The 18,221-nt window shown below is 37.6% G+C and overlaps 1 protein-coding gene across 15 annotated transcripts in view; it reads right to left on the minus strand.

Annotated features, from left to right (window-relative positions):
- Nucleotides 1-18,221, minus strand: part of RALGAPA1 (Ral GTPase activating protein catalytic subunit alpha 1) — a 135,797-nt gene that overhangs the window by 52,019 nt on the left and 65,557 nt on the right. For all 15 annotated transcript variants that reach the window (XM_074824645.1, XM_074824644.1, XM_074824633.1 and 12 more), the window contains 6 exons: nt 17,020-17,078; nt 12,280-12,388; nt 5,362-5,472; nt 3,938-4,006; nt 2,715-2,849; nt 1,802-1,985 (listed from right to left, as the gene is read on the minus strand). In XM_074824645.1, the coding sequence (XP_074680746.1) occupies nt 1,802-1,985; nt 2,715-2,849; nt 3,938-4,006; nt 5,362-5,472; nt 12,280-12,388; nt 17,020-17,078 (667 nt within the window). The remainder of the gene's footprint in view (nt 1-1,801; nt 1,986-2,714; nt 2,850-3,937; nt 4,007-5,361; nt 5,473-12,279; nt 12,389-17,019; nt 17,079-18,221) is intronic.

Here is an 18,221-nt window from a genome sequence, read left to right on the forward strand (position 1 = left end):
TGATAACACTTTTACTCTACTAAAAAAAGAGGTCGACCCACTGGCATACTGCTCTGCTGTTAGCTTGTACTAATTGACCCACTGTCTCGATCGAGTCCCAGACTGGTTGTTATCCACTAACTTTACTCCTCTCACTCCAACAATGCCAGGGAGAACAGATGCTGTGTGATCGGTTAAGCACTGCCAATTTTATTCTCTGCCTGGCAATGTGGACTAAAAGTGCCAAGGTTGCAAGACCAGGGTTGCATTATAATGCTGTAGTTTGCCAATTAAATTTCACGATCAGACTTACAATTCCAGAGCCTTGAAACTTTAAAAACATATGGGGCTTCCTTAATTTATCTGGAGAGATAAAAGGAACATCTGAAATTACTTTTATTTAGAAATTTAACAAGAAATCATAAAAGAACAGATCACGTACGGAAATGCAAAATGAAGATATTGATGCTAAGGCTTTGTGCAACTACATTCATTTAAAGAGAAATCTATTCAGGGTTGTCTTTTCAGATTGCCAGATTAAAAAAGCCACACAGCATTTGCTGCTAACCCATAATTACAGATTATTACAGAATACAAAAGATGCCAGGAATAAAAAGCTACTACAATTCACTACACTGTAATAGAACATGCAGTGGAAGTTAATTTTGGCAAATGCTTTAAATATTAGCTTTACATAATATGTATAGGTGAGACTGTAATTAGGACAGAATGAATCCTTCGAAGCCTCTTTCATTCTGACCCAGCAGATGATTACTTTTTACTAATAAGACCACAGCCATTTGACAAAAAGCCAACTATAGTACCTTGCTTCATTCTTCAGTAAATTTAATAATTACAGCTCCTCCTGCCAACAGTTCTCAAATCAGACTTGTTCAATCCAATACTGAGCTTATTAGGGGACAGCTCTATGTTTAGAATTCTTTGGCCAAAAAAGTACTTGAGGATGATGAAGCATGCCTTAGACAAGGGCACAATGATTAGCCATTTTCTCTACATAAAAAACAGCACGTAGTCACTACAGACCACAAAATCACCTGCTGTTAGCACACAGCTGCTACAAAGAGCTGCTGCATTTATCTGGTTCTTAATACCTTTAAGGAAGCCTAAATGGAACAACTTAATATGGAGGGAGAATAGCACTACACAGAGTTTCTGGTATCAGTATTAATCTCATCTTTTTCAATTTTCTTCCCAGTATAGCCATTTGATATTTACTAGATACACTGCATAATACATGCTACTCCTCTGTAGCTTAGTTTTTTGATCCTTTATTTTTGAGTTCTGAAGAAAATGCTAATTCCCGGGTCTGATAAGGTTCTAAGCAGATGAGAGAAAATTTCTCTCTTTTTAGATAACTCTGTGGTTTTAAACAGTGTAAACAGATTGACAACAAATTATGATAGGCTAAAAAAATTCACAGAAAGCTTTCAATACTGCAAGCTCAGACAGGAAAAAAAATCTAAAATATTCTTAGAAAAAGGAGTAAAATTAAAAAAAAAATTCATTTACTGAAAGTAAAATGAAAAGCAACACTTATCCATGTTACAGTACTTAACACTTTTTGATGATACACAGAGCACAGAAGAATCCATATCAAATTGATCTTTATGTTGTTCAGAAGATACTTATTTCAGTTAATCAAACAGTAATTGCTCAAAATTATGTTAGCTCATTCCATACTAATGGTTCCTACCTAGTGTCTAGGTATAATTTAAAACTTATGCTTTAGGCCAACACTTCAATACTGGAAACCAAGATAAAACTTTTTTGAAAGAAAATGTATTTATGCAATTTGACAAACCTTCAGTGACTGGCTGAAGTTTAGAAGACCTCTCTGAGTCTGGAGAATGCAGTGGTTCTGGTTCCTTCAGGCTTTCTAAATGCATAAAAGGATCATAATCCACACATGCCAAATCAGAAAGGCTTAGAGGAAAATATTTAGGGTTGCTAAAACACTGAGACCCATAGACACACCCATGCAGAACCTAGAACAAAAACAGAATTTCATGACATTATTTCTTATAAAACTATCAAGTAGAAATTTCAGTAACGTTTATTTTTATTTCCATTTTTTAATTGATTTGCTAGAACCAGGTAGGCAGGACAAAATGTTGAAAATGTTTTAGATGCTTAATGTTTACAGAAATAAACGCTGGTCTAAAAAGAAAATTGTTAAAACAGTGTCTACACTGAAGTGGAATTTAACAATAAAGAAACAAAACCCAAAACTTACAACAAATCACCAAGATACCTTTATTTTTAGATCTCCTATCTTCTTTAATTACATATGCTAGGTCTAAGCTGCTGGATGTTTTAATCCCCTTCCCTTGCTATCTTTGTTCTGTGTCCCTAAAGACAGTAATTATAACTTAGTGCTTTTTACTTTGTTTATTGCTAAATAAAATTGCTTGGAATATAAAAGCTACATCCTCCTGTCTTAAATGTATAGCTGGTCTTCTACAACACAAGTGTCTGCTATTGATATGACATACAAAAAAGAACTTGGTTAAACATCACAAAACGTAAAACAAAATCAACAATTCCAAATATACCAAAGATCAAGCAGTTACAGTAAACCATACAAGAACTAAGACAGCCCTCCACAGCCATAGAATGGAGGTCAGCTCACAGAAAACTTCTGTCTTCATTTCCATGAAAACTGACACTAGCTCCATACATGGAAATTCTCATTTACAGAGTAAAGAAACATGTACCTTATATATACAATTAAGAACGGATCTTTCAGTCTTATCATTTTCTGCTCCTGTAGTGTGAAGAGGCTGCAGCAAGGTCTTTAATGGCAAGGCCATTATCCAATCCAATAAGCACAGAAGTAAAGAAACCACCAACTGGAACAAACACTTTCAATTACAAATCAATTAAACCAGCACCTGCTACTTTACATTTACCACTGTATTTTACGTCTCTGTTTTATTTTCTTTTTCCAGTTCAGTGGAGTCAACCTTCTGCTGTAATGGCAGGACACACTTGTTTAAAAGCCACTGTATCTTCAAAACTTACAGCATCGGTAAAAACTTTGGCTACTGAGATATTTCACAAAGACCATCCATACATTAGTTTCTCATCATAGTAAGTATGAGAGCAGAGACAGTGCTTAAAAGGATACCCATGATTCTAAAAATTGATTTGTAGGGTGCTGTTTTTAAAATGACAGATTACATAGGTACAAATTAAGGCTGCTGCACTGTTCTGCACATAAATCTCACTGTAAAGTGGATCAAGGATTACACGGAACTGAATTATTTCAGCTGCATTTAATGTTTTACAAATAACATAGAATTTCTTTCACAACATGTCAATAATGCTATGCAGCACCAGGTATCACCTGAAAGAAATCCAACTGCTTTCTGTATTGTAGGCTACTCGGCAAAAGAACCAACTCCCTCTAGGGGATGTTTTTAAAGACTGGAGAACAGAATTAGATTAAGACATACATACACACCAAATTATTACTACCTCATCGGCTTCAAATAATTATTTTTAATTTTTGAAACTTAGCTGTGAATAAGGAAACAATTTGGATAGATGGCTGCAAGATTCTCTAAAATATTTCCCAAGTTAAGTAAAAGTCCTTCAAAGAAAATCCACTTAACTGATTTACTAATAAATGACATATAAGCATCATACTCATTTCACACAATACATTACAAGTTTGTCTCTCAGAGGCACTATATAATAAACCTAATGATGAAGGGCCCTGAGTATTTTTATACTAAATCAATTTTTAAGAAACCCATTAGGACTATGTTTGTCAAACTAGGTGAGCCAATTTTTTATATATTTGAGAAGACTATACTGTATTATACTTAAAGAGCTGAATCCCTACTTTAAGGCACAGCTTAAATTTTGTAACAATGCTAGGTCACACATCTTTGTAATTAAATTGACAAATTAAAAAGAAATGAAAAATGTTTACCCTCTTGTCCTGTTCGTAAGAGGAAGCTTCTGTACTGGGTAGCAGATGGGTAATAGTTGCTATCAGAATCTAGGGAAAATATAGCATAGTTTCTTTAAAGATACGATTTAAATATTTAAGTTTAAAATAAAATTTTAAGCAGGTAAATGTGACACAATACTAGATCACAGAATCATAGAATGGTTTGGATTTTAAAGATCATCTGGTTCCAACCCCCCTGCCACAGGCAGGGACACCTTCCACTAGACCAGGTTGCTCAAAGCCCCATCCAACCCAGCCTTGAACACTGCCAGGGAGGGGGCAGCCACAGCTTCTCTGGGCAACCTGTTCCAGTGCCTCACCACACTCACAGTAAAGAATTTCTTCCTTATGATAATCTAAATCTACCCTCTTTCAGTTTTAAACTGTTACCCCTTGTCCTGTCACTACACTCCCTGACAAAAAGTCCCTACCATCTTCCCTGTAGGCCCCCTTTAAGTACTGGAAAGCCACTCTAAGGTCTCCCCAGAGCCTTCCCTTCTCCAGGCTGAACAATCCCAATTCACGGTTAAATTCTATTAAATTTGAGACAAATTACAGTATTCCTTGCCACTTTTTTTAAAAAATAAAATCCTTTTAATTGAATTTTGCAGAAGACAACGAAGGAACACATTCTGTTTGACTGACGTAGGTGCATTAGGGACAATGAAATTACACAGCTACTCAAAATATTCAGGCAGGAAGAGACCTTGATTCAACATACTTGTAGGGTGCATGAAGGAGCCTGACGTGGGTTTGGGCACAGGGCTATGTGAGCTCTGTTATTTCTTAGAACTACAAGAATTTGTAAACACCCTACCTCTACTTAATCAACAATATGACTGCAGAGGAGCAGAGAAATACTTGCTACACCTCTTAAGAAGCTTCCGCATAATTCCCTTTCTGGTTACCTGGGAGACCTCTATGTTTTCTCTGTGGTTCAGACTCACAGAGGCCATAGTCTACTTCACTGTTATTTAAAGTGTATTCAAAATAGTTATTTTTGCTTTATACTGAAACACTTTAATGCAAAGTGTTTTGCATATGGATATGCAAAATACAATTGTAGATCTGTATTTTAAGTAATCACTTTCTCACTAAAACATATTTGAATATATTTAATGTTAAAAAAAATTGCACTTTATTGACAATATTCTCATGTAAATAATGACACAGTTGTATTGGAGAAAAAATAAGCATGACACAGCCATTTTACATGTTAATATTGGAGTCAGCAAGTGCGTGCAACACAAACCCACACAATTAATGATCAGTAAGATTATGTTTCTACTAATTTAACATTTTGTGAAATATACTTGTCAATACTCTGGTATTTTAATTTCTGAAATCATTTTACTGTTACATTTAAAAGAATTAAAATTTTCAAATTTTTAAAAATTACTTACTTGAATAATTCTTAAAGGTGAATCAGCTTGATACACTTGAAGTCTATGTACATAATGTATCAGCATGTTCAGCATACTGCATGCAACTTGGGCTACTGTTTTATTTGGAAACTAGAAAAGAGAACACAGAACAGTAACGATGACTACATTTCACATAACAGTAGGTTAGGTGGTAAGGTGATGGTTTTATACATGTAATTCCTTATGTACCCATTTGTTGGAGGAACAGAACTAAATTTTACAAAATTTAAAAAGAATAATTTTATGGTCGTAACCAAATGTTAGCAGCTAACATCAAAGTTTTGGGACAGACAATCAGGGAGTTGCATGGAATAAGGGAAAGGGGAGAGGAGTCTCCTTATTAATTTCAGATCAGTTAGTACCGTATCATGAAGCCAGAAAGAACAAACTCATTTCTTATTACCTTAATGTTTATTAATGCATCACTGCAAAAAAATAAGGATCTCATTCTGAAATCAGAGGTCTTTGTTGAGAACCAAGGCAGATGAACAGCCCTGTATCCAGAATGCAAAACACAGAACTAATAGTGAGACTGACTGTTCTGTATTTGTTGGTGACTGCTTCTGTACAGCGCTTGTCTGAATGGAAATGAATGTACCTCAGTTCCTGTGCTTAACTCCTCTTTTCTCTGTTTTCTTTTAAAGGCAGGAGAACATTCCTGCACTGGAGCCTGCCTTCAACACTTTCTAAAATATTTAAGTTACTCTGTTGGTCAAGGCAAAAGTGAATGTATTCGTACAATTAGTCCCCAGCCTTGGGAGTGGATGCACACACTGCCCTACACTAAGTGGGAAAACAAAGAAACGAAGAGACAGCAATATGTTTCCTTAAATTATTAATGCATAGAACATGTAACTGAGGCTTCTTCCTTCATTGCACTTGCCTTAAAACATTAAGCTGTGCACCAAACAACAAGCACAAAATCAATTTTACGTGAATTTTATTCATCTAGGACATGAAAATCCTACAAAGCTGAGCTAAAAAAAAATCTGAGCAAAACACAGACTTCAGAAGACAGCACAAACCACACAGAAGAAAAAATAACATTCAACAGCCCCAAGGAAAGGATTTCAAAAATGTTTTTACTCAAGAAAATACTGTCTTTACTGAAAACAAGTATTCCAAATCATAATACTGATGCATTTCAAATCACTCAGAAAATGACTAGGTAATTCATGCTTTAATAATGAAAATTCCTACTCTATTTCTCCAATGAAGATGAGTGACATCAGAATTCCTGTATTATTAAAAGAATAAAAAAGTAGTTTGCATGTATTAACCTCACTTTATTTAGCAGTGAAGCTGTCACAGGTGTGTGCTGCAAGGTGGCTAAGTCTATCTCTGAACTCAGAAAAGGATAATTATGTTGCAAAAATATGTAGATATAATTTCTTGGCTTCTTAGACTGTTTTCTTAATCAATCCAGTTCTATTAACCTTTCGGGGAAGGGTATATCTCACAAACCTTAAAAAAAAGCTTTAAGAAAGCTGAAATGCCTGGGCAATGAAGCATGAACAGAATATTAAGGATTTCAGAATAAAATTTTTCAATGGCAAAAATTTAAAGGTGGAAAATACACTGGAAGAAAATTCTGCCCTGGGCCAGCTTCTCATAAAAGCAAAGCTATCAATTTTTACATTTAAGGTCTTGAAAAGAAAAGGTACAAGCATAAGCAAAAGTATTGAATATGAAGCTTTAATTAACATTTTTTATTTGTGGTATCTATATAAGCATAAAGAAAGGCTACGAATGGCTCTTATAAGTCAGCCACAGGGACGGAAACCAGAGTACACAGGGTAGTTAATTCTTGCTCTGACTTTCCCCGTTTCTCAGTGGACACAGTTTAATGTTATCGTTGGCTTTTAACTAAAACATGGCAGACATCTTACGTCTGCAAGTCTTGTCAGAGCTTATGACAAGAACACCACTATTTTTTATCCTTCGTGAGACAGCCTCTCTCCGTGCTGTGAAAGTACACTGTAAGAGCACAGTAAGCAGCATACAGATTCTAATGTTCAAGCACAGCTGACAACCACAAAAAAATTAAATAAAATTGAAAGCATAACAATTTTATTATAGAAGTTGAGATCAAATCCAGATTGCGGGAAACATCCTTACAAGCTTGCAGGAAAACCCCAAAGTCACTGGAGAGGACAAAAGGGGTGGATGAACCTGAGCAGCTTAATAAGCAATACACAGGTTACTGAATTTAAGAAAAAATTACCTGTGAAAGAGGCCTGGAGACTTTTCAGAATCTTTGAATAATCAGCCATTCACTACTTAAAACCAGGGAGCATTATCATCTTTTTTAAATTATTTTTTCTTTTTTTTAAGGAGGATCATAGGGCTCTAAAATGGTTTATGCAAGTTATTTAACCTCCATCTGTTCTCTGGTTGAAGAGAATTCTTAAATTTTTTTTTTAATTTAAGAAAGGGTATAAAAGTCAATGGAGACATAAATTTAACAGAATGACTGAAGGGTATAAAGTAATGAATACAAATAAAGTTCAAATCTTGTGCACTCAAATTTTCATGTCTTATTCATGGGAAGAGCACTGGGTAGGAAGTTTTGATCAAGAATATGGGGATTGGCCCAAACAGATCAAACCCTTCATCTACTTCAGAAACTGGTCCCAGCATGGTCAATATATCACATTTCAAAAGAATGCACGGACACTTTAGAACAAACAGTTTCCTAAACCCAAGCAGCTACACTGAGTTTATGCTGGATAGCAGAACAATTCACCCCTTTCAAACCAGCTGCTTTGTTCTGACTTCTTTTCCAAGAGCCTTCAGAGGTGGCATGAAGGCAGCTGTGCGATGCTACAAACATTTCACCCGCCGTTCTCAATCTCTGGAAAATGCTAGTATGTTTATAAAGAATAAGAATTCACTACTTTTATATGATTTTATATTTAGAAGTGTAACTGTGGACATAATTTTTGAAAAGTTGCTCAATGGAAAAAAAACCAAAAACCTTTCCATGAATTGGCACTTTGCCTGGTACGTAACTCTCAGGGTTTTTTCTCAGAAGGCTAGTCTTACCATATTTTTCACCTTTGCATGGGTCCTTTGCTTTCTGGATGTTATATCAGTAGTTTAACCTTGTCTATGCTTGCAAATAACCTACGTTTAACACTCACTCAACCAAGCCCGTACAACACAATTTTGTGATGTACCTGCAGTATTTTTGTGAGGAGCATAATATAATCATGAGATGCAGGGATCTGGATGGCTGGTTAGGATCCTTTATGGTCAGACTTCAGCAGAGGTTAACACAGATACAGCAGTATCGCCACACTGCTGAGAGATGTGCTAGCTATGTTCAGAGCCAGCTGCTGGACTGCAGTTCTGAATATGCTTCTGTATTTCAGAAATAGGCATATAACTGTTGCTAACGTTTCTATTCAACATTATTTGCTCAGTTGTACTTCTCAGGTAGTCAGACTAGGACTATAGCTCCCTATCCATTCATTTCTCCTGAAAACAAGAAAATAATCCATTTCTGACTACTTGGAAACCAGGGGATTGCTTAGGTAACAAATTAGAGCTAATTTGTTTCTCCCATGATATATTTATGAACTTTTCATTTCATGATTGAACTTGATTGTGAATGTATACCACTGCTCAGAACAGAAGAAAAGCCAACATACTCTGGATGCTTTTGCCAAGACAAAGCAAAGCAAAGCAGAAATATAAAAATATTTGTCTTCTTATTCAAGAAGGAATTTATGTTTAATATAAATGAGATACAAATAATTGCTTTAATAAATACGTCAAAGAAAAATAAGAGAAATCACAGTGAATGTCAGGATTAAAAATAGTTCAAACTTTGATAAATTGCAGAAGATAAAAACATCATTAGCCTAATACCAAACTTGCACAGGAACCTGATAAAATGCACTAGTTAAGGGATATTAAAAAACAAGGGGAAAACCCTGGAAGAGAGTATTAGTGAGGCTGCAAAGGATGAATGTGATTTTGCAAAACAGGAAATTGCATTTTAGAGTCTAATACTAAAAGCCCTGCAGCTACCCATTTTAGACATTTACTCGAATCCTGCTTCACAGGATGTGAACAGCTGATTTGCTAAGATACTTTTCAGATTCCCATTGCTGAAAAGAATAGTTAGTCCCCAACATCTGACACAAGCCATGTATAACAGGTGTACACTCCAATTTTTATCAACATGTATATACAGAAAGACTAGACAATTCAGTGAATTTTAACGTAAACAAATAGCATGTATAAACGTTCTGAAAATAAATCAGAAAATTTCATCTATTCAGAAACATCTTATGGGCATTGCACCACAATGAACTAGCTGTATCTGAGCAAGTTGCATTTCCAGGTGAGAATCACAGTGCATACTAGCTATGTTTAACAGATTTAATCAAAACAGCAAATAGCAAACCAGTAAATCATCCTAGATTTCAAGAACTTAGTGTGAAGGTGTTTATACAGAACTGCATGGTGACTATCAGAGACTGTAAAGTTTTATCTTACAAATTAGTTTCAGAACCATTGTATTGGTTGTAGGTGGGAAGGTTTTGGTAGTGGGAGGCTGCAGGGGTGGCTTCCATGGGAAGGGGCCAGAGACCCACTGCTGTTCTTCCTATGTTCTCCCCACTCCTGCTGGGGGTGGGCAAGTGACCGAGTGGTGAGAGTTTGGCTGTTAGCTAGGGCCAACCCATAACACCCATTAAAAAGGAAAAGTTAAATCCTTCTGAAAATCTGTAAAATTATCCAGTGTTGCAGCATGCTTCATAAAAAAATGGCAAATCAATTTTAATGATAGCCACAAAAAAGATGCTCTTTACTTCTCACCAAAACTAGGGTTCTCATTATTCCCTTTCAACAGCTAGTGTATTCACATAAACTTTGAAGACAACTCTTGACCTGTCTTTGCATTCAGATTTTTTCTAACAGGTACTGGCCTGAACGTTATGTCCTGGAATAAGCATAGAAAAGCACTTTGCCAGAGGAAATCAAACATGCTCTAGTACTTCCATGTGTGCGCATAAGTACTCTACATCTCTCTCTAAATATCTGGCCAGGGCTGAGAAGCAATACTGCATAACGCAATGGCTCTCAAACTCAGAAGAGAACAGGCACAGAATGTAGTGAGGATATGGAGATAATGGGATCTGGTTGGTGGAAGCAAGAAGAGGGCAGGTGAGCAAGAAGCACAAGAAGTTTTGGGAAACTTCTGCTTGTCCTTTGCATCTGTCACCTTACCACTTTCTTCCCCGTCCCCCTCTTATACTGGATGCTCTGCTCAGTCTGGCAGCCAAAGAGTACAAGGCAGCAACTTGGCTTGGGACAGACTTTTTGCATATGATGGCAGATGGCTCACAAACCTGGGATCCCTTCCGGTTTCCTCTCTACCCTGGCCTCTCCCTTTCACAATGTGTCAGGAGAAAGTACCATGGAGGCTTTAGGAGTACTATTAATCAGGGCTGGGGAACCCAGGATGCCAGTTAGGAATGTTACTTCCCTTGACATCCATGTCTAGTCTAGACAGAAGGCACAAATGCTGAAGAAAAGACTCTGACACTTCAGTACTCCAGTGTTTTTGTATGGATCTGTTTTGGGTGTACATGGCAAGGTTTTGGTAATGGAGAGGCTACAGGGGGGCCTCTGTGAGAAGAGGTTAGGGGCTGCCCCATGACAGACAGGAGGTTCCAGCCACCTCTGCAACAGACCCACCAAAGGACACAGCTGAGCCCATCTGCCAAGTCTGTGGTGCCTTTGTGAAAACATATTTAAGAAAGGTCAAAAATGCCACACAGGCAGAGAAGGAAGAAAAAAAGGAATGAGAAACAGCAGGCAAACAGGAAAGTTAGAAGAGGAGAGGGAGGAGGTGCCCCAGGTGCTGGAGCACAGATTCTCTGCAGCCTCTGGAATAGACCATGCCAGAGGAGATACCCACTGTGGGGTACGTCACACTGCAGCACTGGATATTTCCTGAGGGAACTGCAGTCCACAGACAGCCCACATTGGAGCAGGCTTGTCCTGAAGGACTGCAGCCAGTGGAAGGACCCACACTGGAACAGGGAGGAAGGAGTGACAGACAGGAACTGTTATGGACTGACTGTAACTCCTCATTCCCCACCCCCTCTGCACTACTTGCAAGGGGGAAGGGGGAGGCAGCAGAGTGGGGAATGAAGGAGTGAAGTTGAGGCTGAGAAAATGGGAGGTAAGGGAAAGGTGGTGTTATAAATTTTGTCTTTGTTTCCCACTGCTCAAATTATTTTAATTAAAATTAAATTAATTTCCCCAAGTCCAATTTGTTTTGCCCATGATGGTAGCTGGTAAGCAATCTCCCTGTCTTTATCTTGACCCACAAGATTTTTCATCCTGTTTTCTCCCCCTGTCCTGTTGAGAAGGGGGGGGTGAGTGAACGTCTGGGTGAGAATTTGGCCATTAAGGTTAATCCACCACAAGCTCCTAGATCTAGTTACAAATAGATGCAGAAAACCCTGCTGGAAGCTTGGGTCCAGCATGCGGGAAGGGGTATAGCTGGACAAAGTTGGGCAAAACCAGCAGTGGTTTTGCTAAAATCTGAATTGCAAGGATTATTAATGAAAGATGGGGTGATGGACAAACTATTATGCTCCAAAGGGTAGAGGCTAGAGTGAAGTGGCTAATGACATATATTAAGGTAGGGATCCACTATCTTATCTTCCAGCACACCATTTCCTCCAACCTTAAAGAAGGGTAAAGATCTTTTTTGATAGACTTCAGAGATCCACCAACTAAACTGAATTTAGTCTTCTGTAAGGATTGAAAATGAGACTGTGAAGTAAGGATGCTACAATGTGATTATGACTTTGAAAAGGCAAAGTATCTTTACATGTAAAGGCAATATACATTGTAAAAATGTTAATCTCTCACCTTTAAAGAAACACAAATCACATTCAGTGCTTCCTTGATCTGAGGATGATGTGATTCATGAACTAGCTCCTCACAGACCCAAATACCAAGGCTGCAAAGAGCAACACATCTGTAAAACAATGTTGGAGGACAAGTTGTTGAGAAACATGCTATAAGAATACGCAATTTTTATGATTCATGATATGTCTTGTTAAAGTCTAACAAATGTGTTTTTAATATTTTAAAAAGAACTACAAAAAAATGTTTATAATGCTGTAACTTATCTAAAAATGAGCAAGAAATCCCAAGTACCCTGGTGAAGGAACAGGAAAGGACAAAGGAAGCACTCTTATGAGCAACCGAAAAATCCAAAAGACAACAAGAACTCTTGCACCTGTATATGCTTTTTGGATTAAAAAATACTACCTGAAATCAATGTATGGGAAATTCATACATATTTTCTTAAGACAAAGTAAAAATTGTTGTGGGAGGTTTCTCCTCCCTAACATGTGAGTTTGCCCATGTTTATTTAGAGCTTCAGGAACAGAGACAAGAGAGAGGATCGTTATTCATTCATAGATATTTACTTATTTTTAGATTAACAATAAACAAGGATGAATCTATATTCATTAGAATTGAGATTCAGGTTAATGAATGCTAGAGACAGTATACATATTGTGATTAAATATTTCAACTTTTGTTGTTGCTTCTTTTAAAATCAGGAAATGGAAAAGAAGCGTAAAGGTAAAGAGTATTTAGATAGATGCGTTCAAATCAGCATAGATGGATTAAATTTGTTCAGAAATGTTAAGGAGCTAGCTCAAGCAATCTTTGAATCATTAGTAATTATCTTCAAGAACCCAGGCTGCAAATATTTTGGAAACAACTTCAGAATTCAAAATCCTCTGGATAAAATTGGAGAGCAATCCAAAATTGACAAGATGAAAGCTGGTCATGGGAACTGCAAAGTATTACATTTTGGGGCCACTCTTGTTTAACATCTTTATTGATGACCTAGACGAGGGGATTGAGTGCACCCTCAGTAAGTTTGCAGATGACACCAGGTTGGGTGGGAGTGTTGATCTGCTCGAGGGTAGGGAAGCTCTGCAGAGAGACCTGGACAGGCTGGAGCGATGGGCTAAGGCCTGTAGGAGTTTCAATAAGGCCAAATGTCGGGTGCTGCACTTGGGCCACAACAACCCCCAGCAGCGCTACAGGCTTGGGGAGGAGTGGCTGGAGAGCTGCCAGTCAGAGAGGGACCTGGGGGTATTGATTGACAGCTGGCTGAACAGGAGCCAGCAGTGTGCCCAGGTGGCCAAGAAGGCCAATGGCATTCTGGCTTGTATCAGAAATAGCGTGGCCAGCAGGGACAGGGAAGGGATCTTACCCCTGTACTCGGCACTGGTGAGGCCGCACCTCGATTACTGTGTTCAGTTTTGGGCCCCTCACTACAAAAAGGACATTGAATTACTCGAGCGTGTCCAGAGAAGGGCAACGAAGCTGGTGAAGGGTCTGGAGCACAGGTCTTATGAGAACCGGCTGAGGGAACTGGGGTTGTTTAATCTGGAGAAGAGGAGACTGAGGGGAGACCTCATCACCCTCTACAACTACCTGAAAGGAGGTTGCAGAGAGCTGGGGATGAGTCTCTTTAACCAAGTAACAAGCAATAGGACAAGAGGGAATGGCCTCAAATTGCGCCAGGGAAGGTTTAGACTGGATATTAGGAAGTATTTCTTTACAGAACAGGTTGTTAGGTGTTGGAATGGGCTGCCCAGGGCAGTGGTGGAATCCCCATCCCTGGAGGTGTTTAAGAGTCGGGTTGACAGAGCACTGAGGGATATGGTGTAGTTGAGAACTGTCAATGTTAGGTTAATGGTTGGACTAGGTGATCTTCAAGGTCTTTTCCAACCTAGATGATTCTGTGAGAAGGAAAAATCATATGCTAGAATAGAATGAGAAACAGAAGTGGCTATGATGCCTGCGCTGTAGAAAAAGGATTTTAAGGCTACACAGACTCATGAAACTGCTAACAGGTAGCAAAAATACATCTTGGAATTAATTCTACGTGATAGCGTAAATAAGATGTCAAACCACCCTGTCTTGTACATTACCACTGAAATCTCAATTGCAAGACTGCCTCCATTACAGTTTGATTAATACAATTTAAGAATAAAGACAAGATTGAGGGAGTCTAGGAAAAAAGTGACAAAAATAATAAGCAGCTTTGGGAAATACTGCTCATGGAAGAAAAGCTGAAGGGAGTACTGAGTCTAAATCACAATTAAGGAAGGAAATGATAAGACATCTTCTTATGTGCTGAAGTCACTGAAGAGTTTAATTTCCAGTAGAAAAGAATTCTCCTATATACTGGTCATAAAACCAACCTGACTAAAAATTAGTTAAGTATTGCAACAGTCTAAAATTTTTGTAACTTTCTCTGAGAAAATTTTCAGGACCATTTAGGCAAGCTACTCCCAGAAATGTTTTAAACGCACTCCAGCCTTTGAGTGTGTTCTGCTATTTCCACAGTATGTGTTTCAATACTTTTTGAACAAATGAAAATAAGAACATAGCACGGATTTTAACAATAAACGTAGAGTTTGTGTAAGCTAACTCAAAAATAAACCTTTGGCATATAGAAGAGTAGACAGCTCTAAGTCTGTGCTACTATTTAAAGTTTTCTTCATGCTACTGAGAACCATTCCATATCTGATGACATACTGATGTGCAAAACATCCAGGACGCTGTGAGGTTTCTACTAAGCACACCAGTTTTGTTATCATTATTCAGAGTAGTCTCTGAAAAACTGTGTAGTTATGTGGCTACAATGTTGTAATTAAAGAATCACAGACTTAACAGCAGAATTAGAAGAGATGAACACTGAGTTCATCAATCTATCACTTCTTTTTCAGACTCATTGTTTGAATAACACAGGTATTAATCTGAGATCTAAGAGTAAATTCAGGTATTAAACTGAGATCTGAGAGTAAAACATTTCAGGTAACTGACTTCCCTGAAGCTCAATTGGGTCAAGTATGCAATGAAACACAAAACATTAAGCCTCTGTGGAAGAGATAAGGAATAGAGATTTATAGCTTGAGTAACAGTAACAGGACTCAGACTTGCTAGAGATGTACAAAGCTATGTACCTAAGACCCAAGAAATCTAAGCTCTCTCCTAGGAAACTGTAAAGACAATTAAGCCTCTACTGGTGGCTGAGCTGATGGCAAAATCATTATGGAGATCCTAAATATGACCTCTGACAGTAATCTAGGTGAACTCTGTACTGCTATGAAGCAGATGGGCATCAGAGAAGTTACTACCAGAAAAGACAGTGAATAAGCTGCCACTGAGGAGTAAGACAGTCAAGCTTCAGGAGCTGTGGGAACACCATTATCCCCACATACCCTTCTGTCTCCTACAAGAAGGAGAGGGGCACAAGTAGCCCAAAGAGACATTGGGAATCTATTGCTTTTTAATCTTAATTTAAATGTTATTACACACAACAGCCCAATTTTGCATTTTGGGGGCACCATAACTCAGCTTTTGGAAAGTTTGGGCATGCACATGTGCCTCTGCTTCTACATACACACCCTCACAGCCAGACAGGATATAGGGACATGCAGAATGTTCCTTTCCTCTTCCCAGCCACACTGCCAGAAATGAAGATGCTAACACTGTGTGCTTCAGTGCCACAGGATCAGTAATAATGTTCTGAACGAATTGGATTTAAAACACCTTTTTCAAAAGCAAAATGGAGAGTGTTACGCTTTTTAGAATTCTGTTTTGTAAAATAACATGAAAAATAAAATGAAAATTATCTCAAAACATTCCTTCTTTTCCCCGTGTTGAGAGATATTACCAGCTCAGGTGAAGAACAGGTAAGTGGGCTGATGAAAACTGCCCTTGGTTTTTGGGCAAAACATTTTAAGGTTCAACGAGTTGATCTTCCCAGTAACAATGTTCAGGCATGTAGTTCTAGTATTTTGCATTTGTTAAGTGACAATATATTAGTCAAGCATATATAAAAACTCCACCCGAATACATAAGGCACCCAAGTGTGCTCTTCCTTGGTAGGCATTAGAGATTCCTGTACCAATCCCATACATAGGACTCTATAACTGAAAGTCTCTGGGTATGGGTAAGGAGGAATAAAATCCTAAACAAATTAAGAAACAGCAAAGAAAACTGGTAACTATCCTCTCTGAAGTTCTGCATTTGATGAAGATGATTAGGTTTAAGCATCAGAGCAGTCATTCCCAGTTTAATGCTCAGTATTTTCTAATCCTTTTCCATACCATAAAGAAAGGCTTATGTACCTTGGATTATTTCTGTTTTTTCAAATTAAATCATGTGGTCGAATAAAAAATAACCATACCTTCATCATAAATAATCTTGTCCTTAATTAAAGTAAAAAATGTCTAGTAAAGAAAATTCCTGAACTGAACACCAGGGTAGGCTGGGAAAGCATACAGCTTATACTCTTACCTATATTTACATCCCTTCCTATCAGCCACTATCAGAGAAAGGATACTGGGCTAGACCAGCATTTGGTCTGACAGAAAATGTCTGTTCTTCTAATATCTCCATTTACAAACAATTTTTAATTCACATGGTGGACCACAGTTTTGACAGTGGTGAAGAAAACCATGAATAAAATACATATAAACTTTTATTTTAAGCTCTCTAATATATCCACCTCAAAAGAGTGTAATAAAGAAAAGAATCTATTAATTTAGAAGCTCTTTTTGTATGACTTACCGTGCAGGACCAGATGGCTCCTCTCTTGCTGAACTTAACACAGTTTTAATTATGAGTTCCTAAACAAAGAGGAAAATATTCACTGATTTACCAATAACTTCATCACATGAAGCACCAGAAAAATCAGAATTTTATTACAGCCCACACAGGCATGTTGCTTAGCTGAGTCTCTAGGTTTGTGGTCAGATTAATTGTTTGCTTACCACTACTCCAAGATTCTAGTCTGCCCCAGATGCTCATTATTGTGCCACCCCAAGAATATCCCACAGATTACCGTCCTAATTTCTGCCAATTAACCATTTATCCAATTCTTGCCAATACACTTCTATAAAATAACAAGGGTAAAAAAAACCCCAAAACACAACAAATGATTCCCTAAAGCTAGCTTCTGTGAATAACACTGAAGGATATTACAGAAAGAATCTATTAGTTTGATGTTTAAGCAAGCATTTTTTAAAAATTACATTGATTTTAAAAGTCTTTCAAAGTAGTTGCAGAACACGTGACTACAGTGCCTTACGAATGACACCAAGAAGAATTTTGACTCAACTGCAGTGAAATGTCCCTAAAGCTGTAGGTTGCTCCCAACAAAGCTTAAGTAAACAGCCATTATACAATAGAAATGAGAAAGAAGGAATTCAAAATCAGTCCCCAAAAGGCAGCAAGGTATAAAGCAGCTTCCAAGCCATCATCTCTCTCTCTCAACTGGAAGAGTTTGGAAACTTATGGAAAGCCTTTCTCAGACATCATAATCATACCTGACACATATACAGTAAAATTAAACACCCGAACTGAGCTCTGCCCAGTTTCAGTATACTGGCATGCTACCCAACTCTGTTATGACAGAGAGGGTAAGATCTCCATTAATCTTTGCTTTTTGTTTAAAAGAACATACTGACATACAGAGGTTTTCTAAAGCCCCTAGGAACACAGGAAGATTTCCCCAGTTGAAAATTCTCAATAAAGTAAGCAAAGTATCTTGAACCTGTCAAATAATCTTGTCTTAGCTGATTAAATCTGAGACCTGCAAATAGCCCTAATGAGAGTAGGCTTGAAAAGGTGAGATAACACATTCAGTGAGATAACACATAATTTCCTTTTACAAATATAGGAAAACACTTTATTATTAAGTTAATAGCAATTATAAAGTATGTTTAGTAGTAAAAAGTTTGGCAAGATTTTATGGGATCTTGAGCCTTATA

This window comes from Strix aluco, chromosome 4 (genome assembly GCF_031877795.1).
Source record: "Strix aluco isolate bStrAlu1 chromosome 4, bStrAlu1.hap1, whole genome shotgun sequence".
Classification (NCBI taxonomy): domain Eukaryota; kingdom Metazoa; phylum Chordata; class Aves; order Strigiformes; family Strigidae; genus Strix; species Strix aluco.